The sequence below is a fragment of the Pongo abelii genome, chromosome 6 (genome assembly GCF_028885655.2).
Source record: "Pongo abelii isolate AG06213 chromosome 6, NHGRI_mPonAbe1-v2.0_pri, whole genome shotgun sequence".
Lineage (NCBI taxonomy): Eukaryota > Metazoa > Chordata > Mammalia > Primates > Hominidae > Pongo > Pongo abelii.
The window spans coordinates 2,957,483-2,981,656 of NC_071991.2; the positions used below are offsets into that span (position 1 = coordinate 2,957,483).

General features: G+C 53.6%; 1 protein-coding gene across 2 annotated transcripts in view; it reads right to left on the minus strand.

Annotated features, from left to right (window-relative positions):
• Nucleotides 1-12,088: 12,088 nt before the first annotated feature.
• Nucleotides 12,089-24,174, minus strand: part of CARD11 (caspase recruitment domain family member 11) — a 139,518-nt gene continuing 127,432 nt past the window's right edge. For both annotated transcript variants that reach the window (XM_024241311.2, XM_054545735.2), the window contains exons 20-25: nucleotides 23,405-23,500; nucleotides 21,363-21,498; nucleotides 19,382-19,561; nucleotides 18,244-18,368; nucleotides 16,040-16,155; nucleotides 12,089-12,788 (exon numbers count right to left, since the gene is read on the minus strand). In XM_024241311.2, the coding sequence (XP_024097079.1) occupies nucleotides 12,584-12,788; nucleotides 16,040-16,155; nucleotides 18,244-18,368; nucleotides 19,382-19,561; nucleotides 21,363-21,498; nucleotides 23,405-23,500 (858 nt within the window). In that variant the 3' untranslated portion in view covers nucleotides 12,089-12,583. The remainder of the gene's footprint in view (nucleotides 12,789-16,039; nucleotides 16,156-18,243; nucleotides 18,369-19,381; nucleotides 19,562-21,362; nucleotides 21,499-23,404; nucleotides 23,501-24,174) is intronic.

Genomic DNA, 24,174 nt, shown 5'->3' on the forward strand with positions numbered 1-24,174 from the left:
AGCCTGGATAACAGAGCAAGACCTTGTCTCAATAAATAAATAAATAAATAAATAAAAAAAATAAAAAAATAAATAAAGGAAAAAAACAAGACACCTAATGTCTACTCTATGCTGGGCCTTGTCTGGTAACAGCCAAGCAGCTAGTGGTCTCAAAGCCTCTGTGTGTGTGTTTCTTTCTGTTTCTCTTTTTCTCTCTGTTCTTTTCCCTTCTTCCTGTTTCTCTCTCTCCCTCCCTCCTTCCCTGCCTCCTTCTCCTTCTCTCTCCCTTCCTTTGTCCTTCCTCTGTGTGTCTCCTTCTTCATCCCTTCCTCCCTCCTCCTCTTCCTCCTCTCTCTGTCTCCCTGTCTCGCACACACACAGAAACAAACGTAATTTCACAGCCTCGTACCTGCGTTCATATCCCACCCATCATACAAGCTGGGGGGGCACACAGCGTCGATCAAAACAAGATCAGAACTGAATGTGACATGTAATAAGAAAGAAAGACAATCCTGTATCAGAGACTCATTTCCAGTCACCCCAAGCCGCGCGGAAACTTTCAATACAATTTTTAGCCAAGCACCTGGGGTTTCAAAGCAGACTGTGCTGAGAGGAGAGGGTGTGAACCTTTGGCCCCCTGTTCACAAACAGCTAATTTTAGTAGCCAAACAAACCAGAAAGCCCCCAATCCTTTCTCCTCTCTCTCCTCCACGCCCCCTCCTCACCCACTTGCTTCCCAGCGCAGCTGCAGCTCCTGCCCACACCCTGAGCCCCAGCTTCCTGCCAAGGGCTCCGGCTGTCTTGCCTTAGGGCTGCCAGGGAAGGACGATGCCGGGGAGTTCAGGGACCCAGGTTGGGGTGCTCCTGTGCAGAGGACCTTGTTAGCACCAGGGGCCTTGTTGACCCCAGGGGCAATGCAGGAAGTGGGCCATGCTGGGGACCCTCAGTCAGGATCAACCTCTCCATACCTGGGTCTGCAGGGAGGAGGGGCCAGGGCTCCGAGCCAAGCCCCCACATAGGTACCAGTATTGGTGGCCCACCCTTCTTATTCTTTTTTTCTTTTTAATTTTAATTTTTTAATTAAAAAAAAATTTTTTTTTGAGACAGAGTCTCACTTCGTCACCGAGGCTGGAGTACAGTGGCGAGATCTCGACTTACTGCAACCTCTGCCTCCTGGGTTCAAGCAATTCTCCTGCCTTAGCTTCCTGAGTAGCCGGGACTACAGACACACACCACCATGCCCAGCTAATTTTTTGTATTTTTAGTAGAGACGGGGTTTCACTATGTTGGCCAAGCTGGTCTCAAACTCCCAGCCTCAGGTATCTTCCCGCCTCTACCTCCCAGAGTGCTGGGATTACAGGCGTGAGCCACTGCGTCCGGCTCCCACCCATTTTTCAGCACTGCCTCCTGAGCACCTGGGCACTTCAGTCTTCCTGAATTTTGCCTGACCTTGACTTCTGTCCTTGGACCTGATGCACACCTCAGTGAAGCTTGTACCAAGTAAGCCCTGAGGTGGCCGTGAGAAGCCCTCGAAAGTTCCCCTGTTCATTATTATAGTTACTTTTAGAGACAGGGTCTCACTCTGTTGCCCAGGCTGGATTGTACCATCATGGCTTACTGCAGCCTTCAACTCCCGGGCTCAAGTGATCCTCCCACCTCAGCCTCCTGAGTAGCAAGGACTACAGGTGTGTGTCACCACGCTGGTCAATTAAACTTTTTTTTGCAAAGACAAGGTCTCACTATGTTGCCCAGGCTGATCTTGAACACCTGGTTTCAAGTGATGCTCCCACCTTGGCCTCCCAAAGTGCTGGGATGACAGGTGTGAGCCACCGTGCCCAGCTGGAGGTTTCTGTCTTCAAATCTCAGCTCTGTTCCCAGATGTGAGACCCCTCTGAGCTTCAGTTTCCCCATCTGTGGGATGACAGGTGTGAGCCACCTTGCCCAGCTGGAGGTTTCTGTCTTCAAATCTCAGCTCTGTTCCCAGATGTGAGACCCCCCCCGAGCCTCAGTTTCCCCATCTGTAAAGTAGGAGTGATGGTCACCAGAGGAGCAGGTCTGTGCTGGGTTTGTAAATACCAGGTGTAAATGGGCAGGTGCATGGTAGGCACCCTGGTCTGCTGGAGGGGACCGTTCTCTTCGCTTAGTTTGGAGGTCACCTTCAGGGTTAGAAGACCCAGAGGCCTCAAGCAAAAGGAGCTGCAAGCCCCACTCCGCTCCCCTGAAGCGGGCGCTCAGAGGCATGTGTGCGACAGTGACGGTAATGGGATGTGATTGGAGATCAATGGGAACATGGACAGCTGCCTGCGCAGGGCTGTGGCTGCTCCAGCCCTGGGGTTGCTGCTCTAGTTCATAAACAGAGATCTGATAACAAGAGGCCAGGCCAGGTGCTGGGGCAGGAGGGGAGCTGCCAATGGCAAAGGGACTCAGGCCCGTGGGGAGGGGAAGCCCTTTGACCTCTTAGGTGAAGCACTGGTAGACCCAGCTCCCCAGAGGCACCCCCCCATGAGCTGGCCATGGGCAAAACAGACCTCTGCTTTCAGTTTCTGATTATTATTATTTTTTTGAGAAGGAGTTTCGCTCTTGTTACCCAGGCTGGAGTGCAATGGCACGATCTCGGCTCCCTGCAACCTCTGCCTCCCGGGTTCAAGTGATTCTCCTGCCTCAGCCTCCCTAGCAGCTGGGATTACAGGCGCTCACCACCACGCCCAGCTAATGTTTGTATTTTTAGTAGAGACGGGGCTTCAGTTTTCACCATGTTGGCCAGGTTGGTCTCAAACTCCCGACCTCAGGCGATCCACCTGCCTCGGCCTCCCAAAGTGCTGGATTACAGGCATGAGCCACCGTGCCCTGCCAGTTATTTTTAACACATAAAAATTCAATGACATCCGTGGATCGGAAGAAAAGTTAGGTATGACCTGAGGAAGGGTTGCCCAGGGAGCCGTCCACTTGCCCTCCTGGCCCCTCCTCTCTCTCTGAATTGCGTCTCCAACCTGCCAAAATGTCCCTATGATCCCTCTGGTGTTTTTCTTGAAGTTTATTTTGTTTTCCTCCTCAGCATACTGGTCAGTGAAGGCCTGGGGGAATGAAATGGGTCTTGAGAAAAGCCTGGATCACAGAGCGGGGTGGGCCTCGTGGGCTCTCAGGAGTGGGTGTCCCTGGTGTGCCCCTACTGGTGACCTCTTCCCTGAGGATGGCCAGTCCCCGCAACCCTGCTGAACGCACAGGCCTGGACAGCCACCTTCCTACCATGTGACCCTGCCTGGTCCTGCAGTGAGTTGAGCCGGAAGCCTGCTGGTCCAGTCAGATTCCTCCTGCAGTACTGGGCTGGAAGCTATATGGATATGGGGGCTGAGTATAAAAACAGTCACTGGAAGCAGACTCAGAGAGAAGGAGAGAGAGGATCCCGTTGTGCCAAAGGCAGAGATGAGAAGAACCAGGTGTCCCCTGTCTGGGAGAAAGGTGTAGACAGACGTGCTAGGAAAGGTTCCCTGCTGGCCCGGTGCGGTGGCTCATGCCTGTAACCCTAGCACTTTGGGAGGCCGAGGCAGGTGGATTGCCTGAGCTCAGGAGTTCAAGGCCAGCGTGGGCAACATGGTGAAACCCCATCTCTACTAAAATAGAAAAAATTAGCCGGGCGTGGTGGCGTGCACCTGTAGTCTCAGCTACTCAGGAGGCTGAGGTAGGAGAATGGTGTGAACCCGGGAGGTGGAGCTTGCAGTGAGCAGAGATTGCACCATTGCACTCCAGCCTGGGTGACAGAGCAAGACTCTGTCTCCATAAAAGAAAAAAAAAAAAAAGTTCCCTGCTCTCTGGGGAAAAATCCTGATTCATGGCTTTTGCCAACTCCCTGGTGTAAATACCTCCATCATGCCAATATCAAGGTGCCCCTGTAAAGTCACTGAATAGGGACTTGGGAAGAGGTGTCCACAATCAGCTCTTGCTGGTCTGGGCCAGGTGTGGCCTCAGTTCCTAATGGTTTCACCATCCCCATGGGAACTGGTGATTGTCCACTTTCTGGCCATGAATCCTCTCCACCCCTCCAAAGGTGTGACCCAAGGGCAGTCTCTCAGAAGTCTCTGAAGCCAAGAAACACAGCCCAGCAACCAAGTAAAGGAATTCGAAGACTTCTGCTTCTTGGCCAGGCATGGTGGCTCATACTGGTAATCCCAGCACTTTGGGAGGCCGAGGCAGGAGGATCATTTAAGGCCCGGAGTTTGAGACCAGCCTGGGCAGCAGAGTGAGAATCTGTCTGTATAAAATATTTTTTAAAAATTAGTCAGGTGTGGTGGCATGTGCCTGTAGTCCCAGCTACTCTGGAGACTGAGGTGCGAGGATTGCTTGAGCCCAGGATTTAGAGGCTGCAGTGAGCCGTGATTACGCCATTGCACTCCGGCCTGGGTGACAGAGTAAGACCCTGTCTCTAAAAAAAATAAAAATAAAAATAAGGAGAAACGCTACCTGAGGAGGAGGCCCTCCATTTTTGCTTTGGCCACCAGCATGTGACGATGTGATATCTGGATCGGTGGCAGCTATTTTGTGATAATGAGGCAACCTACCTGACAAAACCAACAGTTTTCTTGAACAATCGGTTCCGGCCAGAAAGAGCCTGCTTCCTGCATGACACCAGGCAACTGAGGCTGAGTACCAGCTGTCCCTTTTAACTGGATTATGATTATGTCCTCTCCAATTTGCCATGGTCCCCGCCTGTCCCTATTGCATTACTCTGGTCCACTTCACTCATTTACATTCTTGCTGGCACCTGGGCAACTCCAGTGGCAATGTAATAACTTGTTTAACTGTGTGCCTATCCCAACAAGCTGTCAGCACCTTGAGAATAGGGACTGGGGCTGATAAGTCTCTGGGCTCTTGGACCCATCCCTGTGGTTCCAGGGACATGGCAGGAACTCAGTGACTGTCCAAGGCAGGGCAGGCCCATAGAAGTACCTGCAATGACGGAAATGTTCTATAATCTGCTCTGCCCCATACCGTAGCCACTAGCCCCATGAGGCTCTTCAACATTTGAAATGTGGCTCATGTGACAGAGGAATTGGATTTTTATTGACTTGTAATTAAAACCCAAATCCCAAATTCCTCGGGGAGGTGGAGTTGAGGTTTGGTGACCCTGTGATTAAACCCCTTTCTCTGCTGCAAGCTGATGTCTTGCTGTAGTGACCTGCTATGTCCAATAGGCAACAAACCCACTAGGGTCACAGAGCCAGGGAGGCAGACGGTGGGGCTTGGAGCGGTAACTGCTCATCAACTGGTAAGGAAGAATCCAGTATTTTCCCCAATGGATCAGCTCTGCCAAGGCCATGACTAGCTGAATCCCTGAATGGTCCCTGACCACTCTTTCCAGGCTTCGTACCTCAGCTTCGCTTTTCCTCTACCCACAGTCTACAAGGACACACTCAGCGAGATCCAACTCATCCTTCAGGCCTCGCCTCTAACCCTCCTGCTTTGAGGCCCGGCGGAATTGATCGTTCCTCTCTTACCCTTTCACCAGAACCCCTTCCCGTGGGGCATGTTCACCCTGAGGATGCCCTGAAATTGGTTGGTGAGTGAATGTTAGAACAAATGAAGGAAAGTTGGTGGGGGCCGTTCAGGCTGCCCCTCCTAAAGGCCTTCCTCCTCCTGCAGCCAGAGGGAGAGGAAAGATTCGCTCTTGCTCATGCTTTTTCTTTTTTTTTTTTGAGACAGAGTCTCGCTCTTTTGCCCAGGCTGGAATGCAGTGGCGCAGTCTTGGCTCACTGCAAGCTCCGCCTCCCGGGTTCATGCCATTCTCCTGCCTCAGCCTCCCGAGTAGCTGGGACTACAGGCGCCCGCCACCATGCCCGGCTAATTTTTTGTATTTTTTTAGTGGAGACGGGGGTTTCAGTGTGTTAGCCAGGATGGTCTCGATCTCCTGACCTCGTGATCCGCCCACCTCGGCCTCCCACAGTGCTGGGATTACAGGCGTGAGCCACCGGGCCCGGCCCACGCTCTTTCTTTTTTTTAAAAAAATGGTGCAAAAGTACATATGACCTAAACTTCACCATTTTAACCATTTTAAAGTGTGCAACTCAGTACATTCACAATGCTGTGCAATCAGTATCACTGTCTAGTTCCAAACAATTTCATCACCCTAAAAAGAGACCCTGCACTTCTGGAGCAGTCACTCCCATTCCTTTCTCCCTGACGCCTGGTAACTGCTAATCTTTTTTTTTTTTTTTTGCCTCTAGGGATTTGCCTATTCTGGACATTTCACATAAATGGAATCCTACAATATTTGTCTTTCTGTGGCTGGCTTGTTTCACTGAGCATAGTGTTTTCAAGGTTCATCTAGGTTGCCATGCATATCAGCATTTCATTCCCTTTTTTTTTTTTTTTTTGAGACAGGGTCTCACTCAGTTGCCCAGGCTGGAGTGCGGTGACACAATTAAAGCTCACTGCAGCTTTGAGCTCCTGGGCTCAAGCGATCCTCCTGCCTCAGCCTCCCAGGTAGCTGGAACTATAGGTGTGCATCTCCAAACCCAATTAGATTTTTTTTGTTTTTTATTATTTTTATTTTTTTTGAGACGGGGTCTTGTTCTGTCACCCAGGCTGGAGTGCAATGGCACAATCTCAGCTACTGCAACCTCCGCCTCCTAGGTTCAAGCCATTCTCCTGCCTCAGCCTCCTGAGTAGCTAGGATTACAGGCACATGCCATCACACCGAGCTAATTTTTGTATTTTTAGCGGAGACAGGTTTTCACCATATTGGCCAGGTTGGTCTCAAACTCCTGACCTCAGGTGGTCTGCCTGCCTCAGCCTCCCAAAGTGCTGGGATTACACGCATGAGCCACCACGCCCGGCCTGTTTTTTTTTTTTTGAGATGGAGTCTTGCTCTGTTGCCCAGGCTGGAGTGCAGTGGCGCAATCTCGACTCACTGCAAGCTCTGCCTCCCGAGTTCACACCATTCTCCTGCCTCAGCCTCCCAAGTAGCTGGGACTACAGGCCCCTGCCACCATGCCCGGCTTATTTTTTGTATTTTTAGTAGAGATGGGGTTTCACCGTGTTGGCCAGGATGGTCTCGATCTCCTGACCTCATGATCCGCCTGCCTCGGCCTCCCAAAGTGCTAGGATTACAGGCGTGAGCCACCGTGCCCGGCCCTGTTTTTTATTTTTAGTAAAGATGGGGTCTTGTTATGTTACCCAGGCTGGTCTCGAATGCCTGGGCTCAAGCCATCTCCCATCTCGGCTTCCCAAAGTGCTGGGATTACAAGCGTGAGCCACCATACCCAGCCTCATTCCTTTCCATGGCTGAGCAATATTCCATTGTATGGATGGACTATATTTTGCATATCCATTCACCGCTTGATGGACACTTGGCTGGCTTCTACCTTTTGGCTGCTGTGAACAGTGCTGCTGTGAATGTGTGTGTACAGTTGCCTGTACAGATGGAGAGGAGAGGAGAGGGGAGAGAATCCCCTTGTTACCCAGGTTTCTGGCTGAGTGACTGAGTTAAGGGTGGGTTGGGGAGGAGAGGGGCAGGTTTGGGGGTAACAAGGTGAGTGGGTTTTAGGCCTGTGTGGACTGGACTAGTGTCCCCCACAGGATGGGGGGCGGGGATCAGTCTGTATCTTGTAGAGGTGGTGGGGTCCCAGCACAAAGCGTGTCCCCAGACTCTCCCGGGGAAGAAGCACCATGGTTCACAAACCACACACACTGCTCTGCAGTAAAGAACAGCGGCCCTGGAGCCAGGTTTCCAGAGCTTAGGGTGTAACCGAGACAGGTGAGTCCACCATCGACACCGACCCCTGCCCCTATGGTTGGACAGGCCGAAATGGAAACGTCCCAGGCCAGGGCCGCCAGCCTGCTGTGGCCATCACGAAGCCCCGTCTGTGTGTATGCACCCTCCGGGGAGGGCTGTGGGGCTCCCTCCAAGGAAACCAGTGCATGGCCCCTTTTGGGGGACTATTCTGCAGAGAACTGTGCAAAATGATGCTCAACAGTGATTCCCTGGAAATGACCGGCTGTCTACCGACAAGGACTGGTGACAGAAGGACAGGCCAGCACCGGCAGAGTGCCACATGGTTGTCAAAAGGAATGCGAGAAGCCACGTGGCGGCTCGCTCCTGGAATCCCAGCACTTTGGGAGTCCGAGGTGGGACGATCTCTTGAGGTCAGGAGTTCCTGGCCAGCCTGGGCAATGTAGTGAGACCTCGTCTCTACAAAGAATGTTTAAAAATTAGCTGGGCATGGTGATGCATGCCTGTAGTCCCAGCCACTAGGGAGGATGAGGCTGGAGGATTGAGCCCAGAAGGTCGAGGCTGTAGTGGGCCATGTTCATACCACTGCACTCTAGCCTGGGCGCTAGCTCAAGAGATATGCCTACCTTGGCCCTCCAAACTGCTGGGATTCCAGGTGTGAGCCCCCACACCCAGCCTGTGAAGGCTTTTGAGAACAGCATGGTGGCAGGATGCCAGGGCTCAAAGGCATCTCACTCCTGCATTCACCCCCTCCCCAAAGCAGCCCCCCTCCTGGGCTGGGTGAGAAAACCAGCATTTCTCAGAATTGTGACCTGGTTAGGTAGAAGCCCAGAGCCAGCTGGGCCAGCACTACCAGAGGTGAGCAGACTGCCTCTTCCAAGAGTGGAAATCCTGTAATCCCAGCACTGTAGCTGGGACTACAGGCATGAATCACCACGCTCAGCTAATTTTTAAATATTGTTTGTAGAAACAAGGTCTCACTACATTGCCCAGGCCGGTCTGGAACTCCTGACCTCAAGTGATCCCAGCACTTTGGGAGGCCAAGGCAGGCAGATCAACTGAAGTCAGGACTTCGATACCAGCCTGGCCAACATAGTGAAACCCTGTCTCTATTGAAAATACAAAAATTAGCCGGGAGTGGTGGTGGTGGGCACCTGTAGTCCCAGCTACTCAAGAGGCTGAGGCACAAGAATCATTTGAACCTGGGAGGTGGAGGTTGCAGTGAGCCAAGTTCGTGCTACTGCACTCCAGTCTGTGTGACAGAGTGAGACTCTGTCTCAAAAACAAAAACAAAACAAAACAAAACAACAAAAAACGAAAACCAAAAACAAAACAAAAGCAAAAACAAATGCAACCAAACAAAAAACCACAAACGAGAGGAAATTCGCATCCTCTCAGTGTGGTCATTATATCACCCAGCCACCCAGCCCCCAGCCAGCCACCGCCTGGGACACCAACCACTTCCTTGGTCCCTAGAAGAGCAGAGGGGACACACGACCAAAGGCCCCGGGACCCCAAACAGCACCTCAGAAATGGAAAATCCAGCCCCCAGCTTACAGTTGCAAATCACCAGACCTGGGTGAAGTTCCAGCTTACCAGCTGTGTGACCTTGGGCAAGTCACTTAACCTCTCTGAGCCTCAATTTTCACCTGTATAACATGGAGAAGAGTTTGGGGATAAGTAAAATAACATTTACAAGGTGCTCAGCACAGAGGAGGAGCTCAAAAAGCATTTGCTAATATTTGCCAAATCCCAGAGCAATGGTTCTTTATCTTTTTGGGATTGCAGGACCCTTTGGGAATCTGAGAAAGGCTGGACTTTCTCCCCAGAAAAGTGTGTGTCTACACATACAACACAATTTCCAGTGCTCGCCTCTCACAGTGGCTCTGGGCTGCGTGGCTGGTGCCCATGGTGTGAACCAAGCATCGTTGTGGCATTGTCGGCTTGGCACAGGCATCCAGAGCCTCGGGCTCCAGGCTTTGCTGTACGGGGAGCTTCCCTGAGCCCTGGGCTGGCTCTGCAGTCAAAACTCAGCTTGCAGGCCCTTGTGCAATACTTGGACTTGCAGGCAGACGGTGCAAGGAGCTCCGTGCCTCCCTCCCCAGCCTCCCAGACCCCACTCGGCTCTCCAGGCAGGCACAGGGGTTGCTGGCAACTGAACAGGCAGGACCCAGGGGCTGAAGCCGATGATGCTGGAGGTCTCCTTGGAAATCCTCATGTGGACCAGTCCTCAGGGTGCCAACCCCACTCCCCTGCTGCCTTCACCATTTCATCAGAGAAGGGAAGGGAAGAGGGAACCTCCTTCCAGCCCTCGGCCCCTGTCTCCTCTCACCCGCTTATTAGCAAGTATCCACCCCACAGCCCTGCATTCTCGATCCTGGTTAAAATCACTCGGGCAAGGCAAGGGGGAAAAGAAACCCCACCACAGATTCTTTTCAGATATCTTTCCCTATGCACAGCTTATCTGCACCCCACTTGTCCTCCCAAATGCCATGCAAGCCACCTGTTTGCTTATTCTGCTCAGCCACGTGAGAGTTCTGAAGTCTAATAAATAGATATAAATCACTCATCTGGCTTTTTGTCTGAGACTCCTTCCCGGTCACATCTGTCCACTCAGCACAGAGCGCTTTACAAGGAAGCACAGCTTCCAGGCCGGAACACGAGGGCCTCGGCTTGGGGGAGATTTACATTTTAACTTAAGGCTTTCACAAGATGGAAGCTGGAGGCCTTCCGGCCCTAGCATTGCCTCGTGTGGTGGTTTATTTGGCCCTAAATAACGGCAGCTGCACCTCGGAGTCACGGCCTCTCTACACCCAGCACGTCTAGCTTGTTTCTGGGGGCTGTCTTGGAAAAAGCAGCATTGCTCACGGGCTCTTGGAGGGAGACATTCTGTTTTTCAAGGTGTCACACTCCCTGGCAGACCCGGAGCTGGTGGTGCAGAGATGGATTGTCAGAGAGGAGGCAAGAACAAGGCATCCTCCTAGGACCCCCATCCATTCACTCCCACCTCCTGGAGATTTCTGATGCTAATTTGTCTTCTGTAGGTCAAAATGCCAGAAAATGCTACAGGCCACACAGTACTTTTTTTTTTTTTTTGGAAGAGATCTTTATTAATACAGTGCTTTTATTAATAATTCATACCTTGTCTAAGTGGTAAAAATCTAGCAGAGGATTAACCCATGCCCATGGTATTTGAAACTATAAAGAAGAAAGTTTTCTCCTGTATTTGTTAGGAATTACTCGTGGCTGCAAGTAACAGAGAACTGAAATAACAGTCACTTAACACAAGACACAAATTTCTTTCTGTCTCATGTAAAAGAAACCCAAGCAGCCGTCCTGGGCCCCCAAGTGTCACCAGTGACGTGGTTCCTTCTCTCTTTCTGATCTACCATCCTCCAAGCGGGGTTTCCATCCTCACAGTCGCCTCAAGATGCAAGGACACTGCTGGTGCTCCAGCCATTGCGTCTGCATCCCCGGCAGAAAACTGGAGGAAGCACCATTTGTCTCTCCCCCAAACCTCCCCTTACATTTCCCTAATTGCAAGGGAGGCTGGGATATGTGGTCTTTGAGCTGTGCATGTAGATTCCCAGGAGAAGTCAGGATTCTCTGAAGGAAGGGGAGTCTGGGCATTAGGTTGTTGGTGAGCAGTTGCTCCCACAGTTCCCACATTCAGGCAGACTTGGGTTTGAATCCGAGCCTGCCACCCAGCAGCTTCCTGCATATGCAGCGTGGTGCCCCGTGAGGGTGCAACCTGGCCTGGTTTGGCTGTGCCTGTCAGGTCTGCACTCGGCAAATTTGCATCAAGGGGGTGAAGGAGAAGAATGGTTCTAGAACTTCTAGGACTTTTGCTACCTGCTGGGGAGTGGGTGTGGCTTTCCTGCACCCCTCAAGCTCGTGGGCAGTGGGGTATGAACCCCCCAGAGGGCTGTACCCCACATGCTTGCTCCTGACCTGCAGGAGGAAGTGGGGCTGCCCTTTAGGGACATTGAATGTGGGGCAGGGGCAGTTATGTGCAGAAAAGAGCTGAGTGACGGGGGCCTGGCCTCAGGGCTGGAGTTACGGGGCAGGCCAGACACAGACTGCAATGGCTCCCCAGGGTCAGTGAGAGGATGGGCCCTTCTCAGGGTGACAAGATAATTTATTGATCTTCCAAATCAGGATGCATTTGAGTCCATAGGGTGCGATTAGCAAGTATTACCCTAAGCCCAGGGGTAAATCAGGCCTGTCCTGGGACCCTGGGGTGTGTGGTCACCCCATCTTCACCCTACCCAGGAACATGGGGCCTGAGTCCCCAGCTAAGCTCACTGGGCATGGTTTTCAGGTTAGGAAGGCGGCAAGGGCTCAAGGCCTTGCAAGCTGTTCAAAAACAAAGGGTCAAAACAAAGAAATAATAATACATTTTAATGCAAGAGAAATCATAGCCTGGTACACACCCCTTTCCCGATCTGTCCTGCCTGGGGATGTGTTTACGGTGAGTGTGTCCCCAGGACTGGTAGTCACCTGGCTGTCGGGGTCCCCGCCCTACTGGTGGCAGCACGCCTGTCCCCAGCATTACATTCAACTGCTGCTCTGGCTCTCGAGAGGCCGGCTGGCCTCGGGCCTCTGGCTTGGCGTCCTTTGCTCTCCTGTCTCCCTGCTAAGGCCAGCAGGGCCAAACTGCTAGGCCAGGTCAGCCAGGGCTGGGGGAATGGGCTGCACCCTGCTCCTCCCCAGGTGCGACTGTCCCCCCGGGGCTCCATCACTGGGTGTGGCAGAGCGTCTGCTGGGGCAGCTCTGTGGGCCACAGGATCCCCCCGCACCCACCGCATCTCTCTGCCTAGGGTGCCTGCCTCATAGGATGCCCCACACCACAGCGTCTCTCTGCCCGGGGCGCCTGCCTCACAGCTGGTCCTCGTCCACCCAGATGGTCTTGCGCTGCTCCTCGCCGATCTTGTCCTTGACAACGCGGAGCAGCTCCTCTACGCTGCCCCACATGTCAGGTTCCACCGTGGCGTACAGGCACGGCAGGGCCTCCAGCTCCTTCTCCTTCAGCCGGCACACGCGCAGGAACTCCTCCTCCGTCTCAGGCCGGGGCAGCAGCTTTCTGGGAGGAGACATGCAGGGGCTGTGGGGAGGCTGCCAAGGCTGTGGAACTGGTGTGGCACCACCTGCCCGGCCACCCCTGACTGCTGCGGTCCCCACCCCTTCCCTGCCTTGCTTCTCCCTATAGCGTCCATGCCTCTTAACGCTAGGGACTGTGCCCCTTCATGCTGTTCATCGGAAATTCCAAACACATCCTTATTGATTGATTGATTGATTGATTGAGATGGAGTCTCGCTCTGTCGCCCAGGCTGAAGTGCAGTGGCATGATCTCGGCTCACTGCAACCTCTACCTCCTGGGTTCAAGCGATTCTCCTGCCTCAGCCTCCTGAGTAGCTGGGACTACAGGCACGTGCTATCATGCCTGGTTAATTTTTATATTTTTAGTAGAGATGGGGTTTCACCATGTTGGCCAGGCTGGTCTTGAACTCTCGACCTCAAATGACCTGCCTGCCTCGGCCCCCCCAGGGTGCTGGGATTATAGGCGTGAGCCACCGCGCCCGGCCACATCCTTTTTATTTTTAATCGTGCTAAGATACGCATAAAATAAAATCAACCATTTTACCTATTCTTTAACTGAGTAATTCAGTAGCATGAGGTATATGCACACTGCTGTGCAACCAATCTCCAGAACTTTCTCAACTTCCCAAACTGCAACTCTGGGCCCATAAATACTCACTCCCCATCTTCCCTCCCGCAGCCCCTGAGAACCACCCTTCTACTTCCTGTCTCTAGGAATCTGACTGCTCTAGAGACCTCACAGAAGCGGAATCACACACAGCATGTGTGTTTTTGTAACTGGCTTATTTAACTGAGAATAACACCCTCAAGGTTCATCCATGTTGGAGTGGGTGTGAGAATCTCCTTCCTTTTGAAGGCTGAATAATACTCCACTGTATGGGCCAGGTGCAGTGGCTCACGCCTGTAATCCCAGCACTCTGGGAGGCTGAGGCAGGAGGATCACTTGAAGTCAGGAGTTCGAGACCAGCCTGGCCAACATGGTGAAACCCAATCTCTAGTAAAAATACACACATTAGCCAGGCATGGTGGTGGGCGCCTGTAATCCCAGCTACTCGGGAGGCTGAGGTAGGAGAATCTCTTGAACCTAGGAGGTGGAGGCTGCAGTGAGCTGAGATAGTGCCATTGCACTTCAGCCTGGGTGACAGAGTGAGACTCCATCTCAAAAAAAAAAAACAACTCCATACAGTAATTTTGTTGCGATACACACTGCACCATAAACGCATTCCCAGGCAGGACAGATCAGGGAAGGGGGTGTGTACCATGCTATTATTTCTCTTGCATTAAATGTATTATTATTTCTTTGTTTCAACTCTTTTTTTGTTAACAGTTTGCAAGGTTTTCAGCTCTTGCCATTTCTAGCCTGTATGGGTGGGCCCTATTATGTGTATTCACTCCCCACGGATGGACCCTTAGGTGACGTCCACGTTTTGGCTCTTGGGAGTAATGCTGCTGTGAACACAGGCGTGTAAATGTCTCTTACAGACCCTGCTCTCAATTCTCTTGGGGATATGCCCACAGGTGGGGTTGCTGGATTATATAGTATTCTATTTTTAATTTTTTGGGGCATCGCCATGCTGTCCTCCACAGTTGCCACTCTCTTTTGCATTTCCAGCAGCTGCGCATGGGGTTCCGACGTCTACCCTCCTCGTCAACACTTGTTAGTTTCTGTGCTTTTGGTCCTGGCCAGCCTAACGGGTGTGAGGTATCGAGGGGGGATGCCTGTCTCTTTTGCTCACTGCTGGGTTCCCCAGAGCCTAACCCTTCACAGGGGCTCAACGAGTATCTGGTGAAAAGGAATGAATGGGCCTAAACTCTCAGTCTGTGATTCCCTCTGTAAAATGGCGTCAGGACATTTATTTTGCAGGTGCGTGCGAGGCGGGGCGGGGATCCGAGATGAAGTCACTTAAGGGCCAGTCTGTCCTCATCACTCAGGCACCAAACCTCAGCGCCATCCTTTCATTCTTTTTTTTTTTTTTGAGACGGAGTCTCACTCTGTCGCCCAGGCTGGAGTGCAGTGGCTCGATCTCAGCTCACTGCAACCTCCCCCTCCCACGTTCAAGCAATTCTCCTGCCTCTGCCTCCTGAGTAGCTGGGACTACAGGTGCCCGCCACCACGCCCAGCTAATTTTTGTATTTTTAGTACAGATTTTTTGTATTTTTTGTATTTTTTAGTACAGACCATGTTGGCCAAGCTGGTCTTAAACTCTCAACTTCAGCTGATCCGCCCACCCTGGCCTCCCAAAGTGTGGGGATTATATGCGTGAGCCACCAGGCCCGGCCTCTGGTTCTCTGGAAGCCCAGAGTGAACCCTTTCCCGAATCCTGCAGGCTCGACCCTGAACATGGATCCAGAGTCAGACTGCTTCTCATCGCCTCTCAGACAGAAGCCCCGCCCACACCGCCACCCTGCCCGTGTCCAGAGGTGAGAGGTGCGTTTATACCCTAAAATGGACCATGCCACACCTCTGCTCAGAACCTTCAGTGGCCTCCAGATGCACCCGGAACAAGATGCCGCAGCCTCCCGTGGCCCCGGTGGCCTGGACCCACTGCCCCTCACCGCTCTGCCCCCCACCCCTCCGCCTCTCACCCCTCTGCCCCTCATCCCCCACCTCTCATCCCTCCGCCCCTCACCCCTGCGCCCCCACCCCTGCGCCCCTCACCCCTCCACCCCTCACCTTCTGCCTCTCACCCCTGCGCCCCTCGCCCCTAAGCCTCTCACCCTCCGTCCCTCACCCTCTGCCCCTCACTCCTCAGCCTCTCACCCCTCTGTCCCTCACCCCTCCGACCCTCACCCTCCGCCCCTCACTCCTCAGCCTCTCATCCCTCTGTCCCTCACCCCTCCGTCCCTCACCATTCCGCCCAAACACCTGTCTCAGGGTCTGAGCACCAGCTGTTCCCCCGCTGCCCAGATTGCGTCTTCTTTCTCATCTCCTAGGCCCCCTTCACTGCCATGGGTCTCGCTGAGGGATTCCCCCAGGCCTTCTCAGACCACCCTGGGTGATGGGCACTCCGCCCCATCCCTCCCAGCTCTTGTCCCCCGGGATGCGCCCCATGTGTGAGTCACCATCTCGGCCGCTGTCCTCGGCATCAGCTCTGCAAGGTCAGTCCCATACTTGGTGAGGGTTTACAAAAGGGGTGCATGAGGTGGGGGCACATAGGCCTCCTGCGATCCATGGAGGCTTGGTGGGGTGCTAGGGACAGGAGGGGACAGCCCCTAGGGGTCTGGGAGCCCTACCTGAACCGCTTGATGTTCTTCTCACACACCCGGATGAAGAGCACGATGGGGTAGATGTTGGACTTGATCAAGTCTCTGGTGCAGCCGATCCCAGCCTCCAGCAGGCAGTGCTTGTTCTGTGGGCACAGCGGCTTGGGTTAGCAGCAGCCCACCCACCTCCCGCTCCTGTGAAGGTGCCTGCGGCGGGGCCTGGATGCAGGGTTGGGTTCTATAGCGGGGTGGGAGCCCTGAAAGCCACCTGCCACTGATCCAGGAGATGACCCCCATGAGTCTGGACACTTCAGGACTCTGCTGACCACAGTGATGTTCATGGGCAGAGACGAGGCCCTGGCTGGGGTGGACCAGGTCGCGTGAGTGAGTTTGAATGAAACACCTGCTACCAGCCGGGTGCGGTGGCTCACGCCTCTAATCCCAGCACTTTGGGAGGCTGAGGCGGGCCGATCACTTGGGGTCAGGAGTTCAACACCAGCCTGGCCAACATGGCAAAACCCTGTCTCTATTAAAAGTATAAAAATTAGCCGGGTGTGGTGGCACACGCCTGTAATCCCAGCAACTCGGGAGGCTGAGGCAGGAGAATCGCTTGAACCCGGGAGGTGGAGGTTGCAGTGAGCCGAGATAGTGCCACTGCATTGCAGCCTGGGTGACAGAGTGAGACAGTGTCTCAAACACACACGCACACACACACACACACACACACACACACACACACACACTCCCAAACACCTGCTACCCTAGCCTGCCTTCAAGTAAGAGGGTAGGGAACACGTGAAGGGTGAGGTGGCCAGGCTGGCAGGTCGCAGGAGTATCTGCAAGGGTTCTCAACCATGAGCTCATCATTTTGAGAAAGGACAATCTCTGCTTTGCTGAAGGCATCGCTTAAAAAAAAATTCCACCAAATGTTGGCTGGGCGTCATGGCTCATGCCAGCAATCCCAGCGCTTTGGGAGGCGGGAGGATTGCTTGACACTAGGAGTTCGAGACCAGCCTGGGCAATATAACAAGACCCTATCTCTAAAAATATTAAAAAATCATTAGCTGGGCATGGTGGTGCATAACTGTAGTCCCAGCTACTCGGGAGGCAGAGGCGGGAGGATTGCTTGAGCCTAGAAGTCGCGGCTGCAGTAAGCCGGGATCGTGCTCTGCACTCCAGGCTGGGCAACAGAGCGAGCCCCAGTCTCTAAATAAATAAATAAAACATCAAACTTTGCATTGGAATAGAACATAAACACAGCATTCTAAGTGTGCAGCTCAGTGAATTTCACAAACTGAACACAGCCTGGGACTAGCACTCGGGTCTGGAGGTGGGAATGACCACCCCCCCCACCCAGGGTCCCCTTGGACCTCCTGCGGGGCCACTGCTCCCCATTCCCCACCAGCAGGACCATGGCCCACATTTCTACAGCACAGATCTGCTGGAGGGCTTCTTCTTTTCAGCTAAAAACAATCTCAGCTCCAACCCTGTCCGCTCACTTTCTATTCGCTCCAGCTGTCAGAATTTCCTAAACTGCTGTGGCCCAGACTTAAAAAAAAACAAAAACACCACCATCTGCTCTTGCCATCCCCAAGGTCAGCGTCCACAACGGAGCCAGCCCCCAGCAGCTGGGGGAGCCCTCCACTGATGCAGACCGAGAGCCCACCACAGAGCCAGCCCCCAGCAGCTGGGGGAGCCCTCCAGTGATGCGGACAGAGAGCCTTTCCTTCATCCAGTGCTGGGACGAGGAAGAGCTCAACGCTTAGGTCACGTTGTCTGGCTCCAAAGACTCCACATTGCACACAGACAACCTTTTTGCATCGTTGCCAATAACTCTCATGATGTCCCGTTTTCCCCTCGTTTGGTGAATGCAATACCTGTCACCTTCATGTTCATCCTGTCTCTTGCCCTGATGAGCTCGTTCTCTATCTCTGGCCCTCGTTATCACAACCAGACAGACACACTCCTAAATAATGCGAACACACACCAGCTCCAGGAAGCCATCACAAATAGAAAGCAGCTCCAAAATAAAAACTCACTTCGGAGCCTAGGGAACACGGGCGCAGAGAGGGAGTTAACACAGGGCAGCTGCTGGGACAAGGGGAAAGGGAGAGGTCTGGGCACGGGGAGGTGAAAGCAACTCTTCATCCCACCCTTGTCCCTGGCCCAGGTGGCCTCATGAGGATCATCACGGAGGGGCCTGGCCCCATCCAACCTCCCAGCCCCCGCCTCACCTTGGCGGCCACAGCTTCGATGTTGGCAGGGGTGATGCATTCGAACGCGTTGGGGTTCTTCTCTCGGGAGTAGATGATGGTCTCCGTCTTCTGCCTTCTGAGGAACTCATCCCTTGTGACGATATCTGCAGAGAAAGGGGCCAGTCCTGAGGGCAGCACGAGGTTGCCTTGGGTTGACCATCCCACCCAGGCCCTGCCTGCCACCTTCTGGGATCTACAGAACTCGATGTCCGATCCCCTTCCTGCCGTGTTTAAATGAATCTCGTCTCCCCTCTACTAGACTGTGAAGCTCCTTGAGGGCAGGGCTAAGGTTAACCTTCTTCATACTCCCCATGGCAGCCCATAGAGCAGGTGCTTGGCAAATACTCATGGTTTGGCTTCTCAGCAATACCTTTCATTGGACAAAGCAGCTCAGGCACCGTGGTGCAAGGCTGATCACCAGTCTAAATAAATCTCCTGTTCCACCCACCCATCCACCTACCCATCCATCCACCCACCCACCCATCTACCGACCCCTCACCCACCCACCCACCGTCAACCACCTATCCACCCATCCACTTATCCATCCATCCATCCATCCATCCATCCATCGATCCATCCATCCATTCATCGATCCATCCATCCATTCATCCATCCATCCATCCATCCATCGATCCATCCATCCATCCATCCATCCATCCATCCATCCATCCATCAATCCATCCACCCACTCACCCATCCACTCACCCACTCATCCTTCCATCCATCCATCCACGCACCCACCCATTTATCTATCAATCTGTCCACCCACCCAGTCACCCATTATCCATTCATCCGTCCATCCATCCATCCATCCATTCACCTATCCAGGGGGAGGAGGGGTGATGGGGAGGAGGAGGAGGGAAGAAGAGGGAGGAGGGAGGGGAGGATGAGGAAGGAGAAAAGGAGGGGAGGAAAGAGGGGAGGAGGGAAGTGCGGAGGGGGACGGGAGGAGTGAGAAGTTGGAGGAGGGAGAAGAGAAGAGGGAGAAGGGAGGAGGAAGGAAAGGAAAGAGGGAAGAGGGGGAAAGGGAGGAGGGGAGGAGGGAAGAGAAGAGGGGAAGTGGTCCTAGTCCATGGCTCCCGCGGGGCTCCCCAGGTGGCCGTGGCTCGCTGCTCACCTGACTTGCAGATGGTGAACTCCATGGCACCTCCCGAGTTGAGCAGCCTCTGCACCAGCGTCTTGGCCAGCACAGTGGGCGTGAAGAGCACGGGCCGGCGGCGCTCGCAGTAGAAGGCGCGCACCAGGCTGTAGGGGATGAGGCTCAGGTTCTTGCCCAGCTCGCTCTCGGGGTCCAGCTCTGGCAGGGGCAGGAGAGGGCGGCGGTCAGACCCCTGGGGCTCCGAAGACCTTCCACGGAGGATGGGGCCCCTGGGCTGGGTCCTGCAGGCCACCGTCAGTGTGGAGGCCTGGCTGCTGCCCCGGGCATCCAGTGTCTGAGGTCACCTCGGGCTGGCACTGCTTGGGGCTTGTGTGCCGGGGAGGGGAGGTGTGCTGGGGGGCAGGCAGAGTGTGTGACAAATGCAGGAACCTTGACTGAGCTCTGGAGGGAAAGTTTGCTTTGGCAGACGATCAAGGAGGGCTTCTCGGAGGAAGGGCATGGACTGGGTACAGCCCAGAGGAGGGGAAGGCGAGGGCAAGGAAAGCAAGGGCCGGCGGGCGCCCACGAGATACCAGGACCAGCGGCCAAGGCCTTGGGTGTCTCCCAGGAGCACTGGGAGGGAAAACTTGGCCTCAGTTCCGCCTTCTCAGTCCCTCTCTGGCTGGGGTGGCAGAGCCACGCAGAAGCCTGGGGTTCTGAAGAAGCCACCCCCCAGGTAGCCCGAGGAAACCGTTCCCAGAAACAGGCAGCCTGTCCCTTGTCCCTTGTGCCTTTTCTTGTCCCCTGGCCTGGCCACTCCAACTCCCAAAGGGCCAGCCCGGGAAGCCGCCCCAGGACCTCCTCTGAGATCCAGCCAGGGCTGTGGCTTCCCTTTCCCTGAGCAGGGCCAGCCAGGGTCAGCAGGGTGGGGGACGGTGGACCGGGAGGCCCCTTGCCGGGTTGATAAATGGCAAGAGGCACTCAATGGGTAGAGAAATCAATAAAACGAACACTTCACAGCAAACAGCCCCAATTAACACGGGCACCCGGGCATGAAGCAACCACAACGAGAGCGTCGTTATTGGGTGAGCTTGGCGGGATGTCACCCCGAGGCAGCATGGTCCTCACAGCCAAGGCCAGGCTCCCTCACCCTTTTAATTTATTTCTGTCTTTTATTTTTATTTTTAGAGCTAGGGGTCTTGCTGTATGGCCCAGGCCAGAGTGACTGCAGTGATGTGATCTTGGTTCACTGCAGCCTCAACCTCCTGGTCAAGTGATCCTCCCACCTCAGCCTCTCAAGTGGCTGGGACCATAGGCACGTGACACCACGCCTAGCTATTTACATATTTTAAGATCTATTTTTAATGCTTTATGTTTTTATTTTTAATGTTTTTATATATTTTGTAGTTATATATATATATATATATATATATATATATATATATATATATTTTTTTTTTTTTTTTTTTTTTTTTTTTTTTCTGAGACGGAGTCTCACTCTGTCGCCCAGGCTGGAGTGCAGTGGTGTGATCTCAGCTCACAGCAAGCTCCACCTCCCAGGTTCACGCCATTCTCCCGCCTCAGCCTCCCGAGTAGCTGAGACTACAGGCGCCTGCCACCACGACTGGCTAATTTTTTGTATTTTTAGTAGAGACGGGGTTTCACCGTGTTAGCCAGGATGGTCTCGATCTCCTGACCTTGTGATCTGCCCGCCTCGGCCTCCCAAAGTGCTGGGATTACAGGCGTGAACCACCGCGCCCAGCCATAGTTATATTTTTTGTACAGATGGAGGTCTTACTGTGTTGCCCAGGCTGGCCTTGAACTCCTGGCCTCAAGCGATCCTCCAGCCTTGGCCTCCCAAAGCACTGGGATTGCAGGCATGAGCCACCTGTGGCCACCCTCTTCTCCCTTTTGAGGACTTCCAGGCCCCCTCGCAAGGACCAATGTGCCTCCAGGTGAGGGTGAGGCATGTGTGACTGTGGCTGGGAGTGGTGGGAGGGGCCAGGCGGTCCCCATGTACCTTCCTGCTTCTCGGTCAAGAGCTTGGTGGCGTCCAGCGAGGACCGGGCCAGGCTCCCTAGCGGGCTCCCCGAGATGATGCGGACCCGCTCGTTGCTGTTCATCCGCTTATACTTGTTCTCGGACCTGCTGACGAACTGGAGGAGCAGAGGGAGGGTTGGGGGAGGACTGTTTTGCTTCCGCTTCTAAACGCACAGAACCAGGCAAAGCCAGACCTTTGTTCAAATCCCCCCTCTGCCCCTGGGGGTTCCTGGGCCAGTCATTTCCCCTATAAAAACAGGAGACTCCCAGCAGGTGGCTCGAGCCCTTTAGCCACTGGAGAGATGTTCTGAGTAGGTAAATGAGTGAATCGGTGCCCACGCTGTCTTCCGCAGCCAGATGAGTCTCGGGTCAAGCTCATCTGCATCCCTCTGGGAACCTCAGGTTCAGCTCTGTGGGCACTGTGGGACCTGAGCCGCCCCAGCTGTGAAGACCCCTGGCTGGAAACCCCTGTGGGCAGGGACTGCCCCCCTGCAGGGCATGTGCTAGACAATGCCACCTCCCTCTGACACTGTGCTCACTATGCCTTTCTGCCTCGGTATCCCTAAGTTTAATGGGGGGCACACACTTTTTTCTACAATTCAGAGTTGAGTCCTGGAGGGCAGAAATGGATGCCCCTGCAATGGGCCCAGAAGCAAGTTCACACCATATTCTATGGGCTACTTTGAGTCTCTCCACACTCTTCCTTCTGCAGGAAGGAAAACGCATGGCATCTGGGGTGTCAGCCGGCTCTCTGTTAACTGGCTGCAGGGCTCTGGATGAGACTCCCAAGGTTTCAATTTTTTTTTTTTTTGAGATGGAGCGTCGCACTCTCGCCCAGGCTGGAGTCCAGTGGTGCAATCTCGGCTCACTGCAACCTCCGCCTCCTGGGCTCAAGCGATTCTCCTGTTCCAGCCTCCTGAGTAGCTGGGATTACAGGCACCTGCCACTGCACCCAGCTACTTTTTGTATATTTAGTAGAGATGGGGTTTCGCTATGTTGGCCAGGCTGGTCTCGAACTCCTGACCTCAAGTGATCCACCCGCCTCAGCCTCCCAAAGTGTTGGGATTACAGGCGTGAGCCACTGCGTCTGGCCCCAAGGTTCCACTCTTGCATGTCATGCGGGTGTAAAAATGCGTCATCTCTAATGGTCCGGCCCTCGTGAACCCCTCAGACTTTGCCAGGGTTCCTTTCCACCTGGGTGTCTCTCCGCCACTTGTTTGTGTCTACCTGAATTTTAGGGTTACACTGCTCACAATTTCCCTGGGCTTCCCTGTTCCAACGTCGAGGTGGAGCAGCGGAACGTAACACTGTCTCCGTTGGGGTCTAATGAGTGAGGCAGCGACACAGGAACACGCTCATGGGGCCACATTTTCATATTACCCCCCTTGGCTTTTGTCCACGGGCGATACAAGAAATGATCCCAAAGAGTGTTTCTGCGTTTATGAGAAACCATTTCTGAAGATACCACACATGATGCTAGTCAATGTTCTTTGTATAATGATCCATGTAAAAAAAAAAAAAATCCCTTTTAGAATTAAGCAGAAGGGAAAAGTCTTTTCTGGTCTTGATAGCTAAAATGTTTCCCAAGACAGATAAGATTAAAAGACTCTGCTGGGTTCCCTTTTTTCCTTGGCTGCCGGGATGCTCAGATAAGTTGAATGCTCAATTAATGAGGACCTGATCTGGCCTGGATATGCAGGATGTTTGTTTTCATCTCCTGATACACTGCTTCTGATCTTTCTACTAGTATCTGAACAGCTAACTTCAGTTTCTTTTCACCATAAGATTCCTCAATCTTTTATGAAAGTGGGATTTGCTTCCCGCAGGCACAGAGACTGTCTACCCACCTGTCACTGACAGGATAAAACGGAACGGGAGATGTGAGGCACTGTGAAGAGTTGCAAGTAGTGTACAAACACAAAGCATGGTTATTTTGATTCGGGTGTCTCTTCTCAGTGGGGACAGGGCAGGGCCACAGCAGAATATGATTGAAAGGTTGGTAGGCGCTCCGGAGAGCCTTACCTGAAGGAGCTGGCCAAAAAGGAAGCTTGCTCGCGAGAGACGGGGGCTGACCCGGGGGTCGCTTGTTGAAAGCGCTTCTTCCGGCTGCAGGGTGTTCTGAAATGAATTTATCAATCAGTCAGGCCCTGCTGGGCTTGGCAGGAGGTGAGAACACAATGATGCTGGTGAGAACCGGAGACCTGTCCTCAAGTCCCCTCCGTGCTAACGCTTCCTTAGGGAAATCAAAAGGCTGCAGGCAAGGGGCGAGGGCAGGCAGGGGCAGGCGGGGTAGAGGAGAGGAGTCCTGGAGACTTGGGAGAGAGGTGATTTGCTTCAACAGAGACCAGGGATGGTAGAGCAAAGGCCTGCAGTCCTGCTGGAGCCAGAAACCTAGGCTCATCCTCTTTTTTTTTGAGGCAGAGCCTTGCTCTGTTGCCAGGCTGGAGTGCAGTGGCATGATCTCAGCTCACTGCAACTTCTGCCTCCCAGGTTCAAGCGATTCTCCTGCCTCAGCCTCCTGAGTAGCTGGGATTACAGGCGCACCACCATATCCAGCTAATTTTTGTATTTTTAGTAGCGACGGGGTTTCACCATGTTGGCCAGGATGGTCTTGATCTCTTGACCTCATGATCCTCCCACCTCTGCCTCCCAAAGTGCTGGCATTACAGGCGTGAGCCACCGCGCCCAGCCTTGTTTTTGTTTTGAGACAGGGTCTTGCTCTGTCACGTAGGCTGGAGTGCAGTGGCACGATCTTGGCTCACTGCAACCTCTGCCTCCCACGTTCAAGCGAT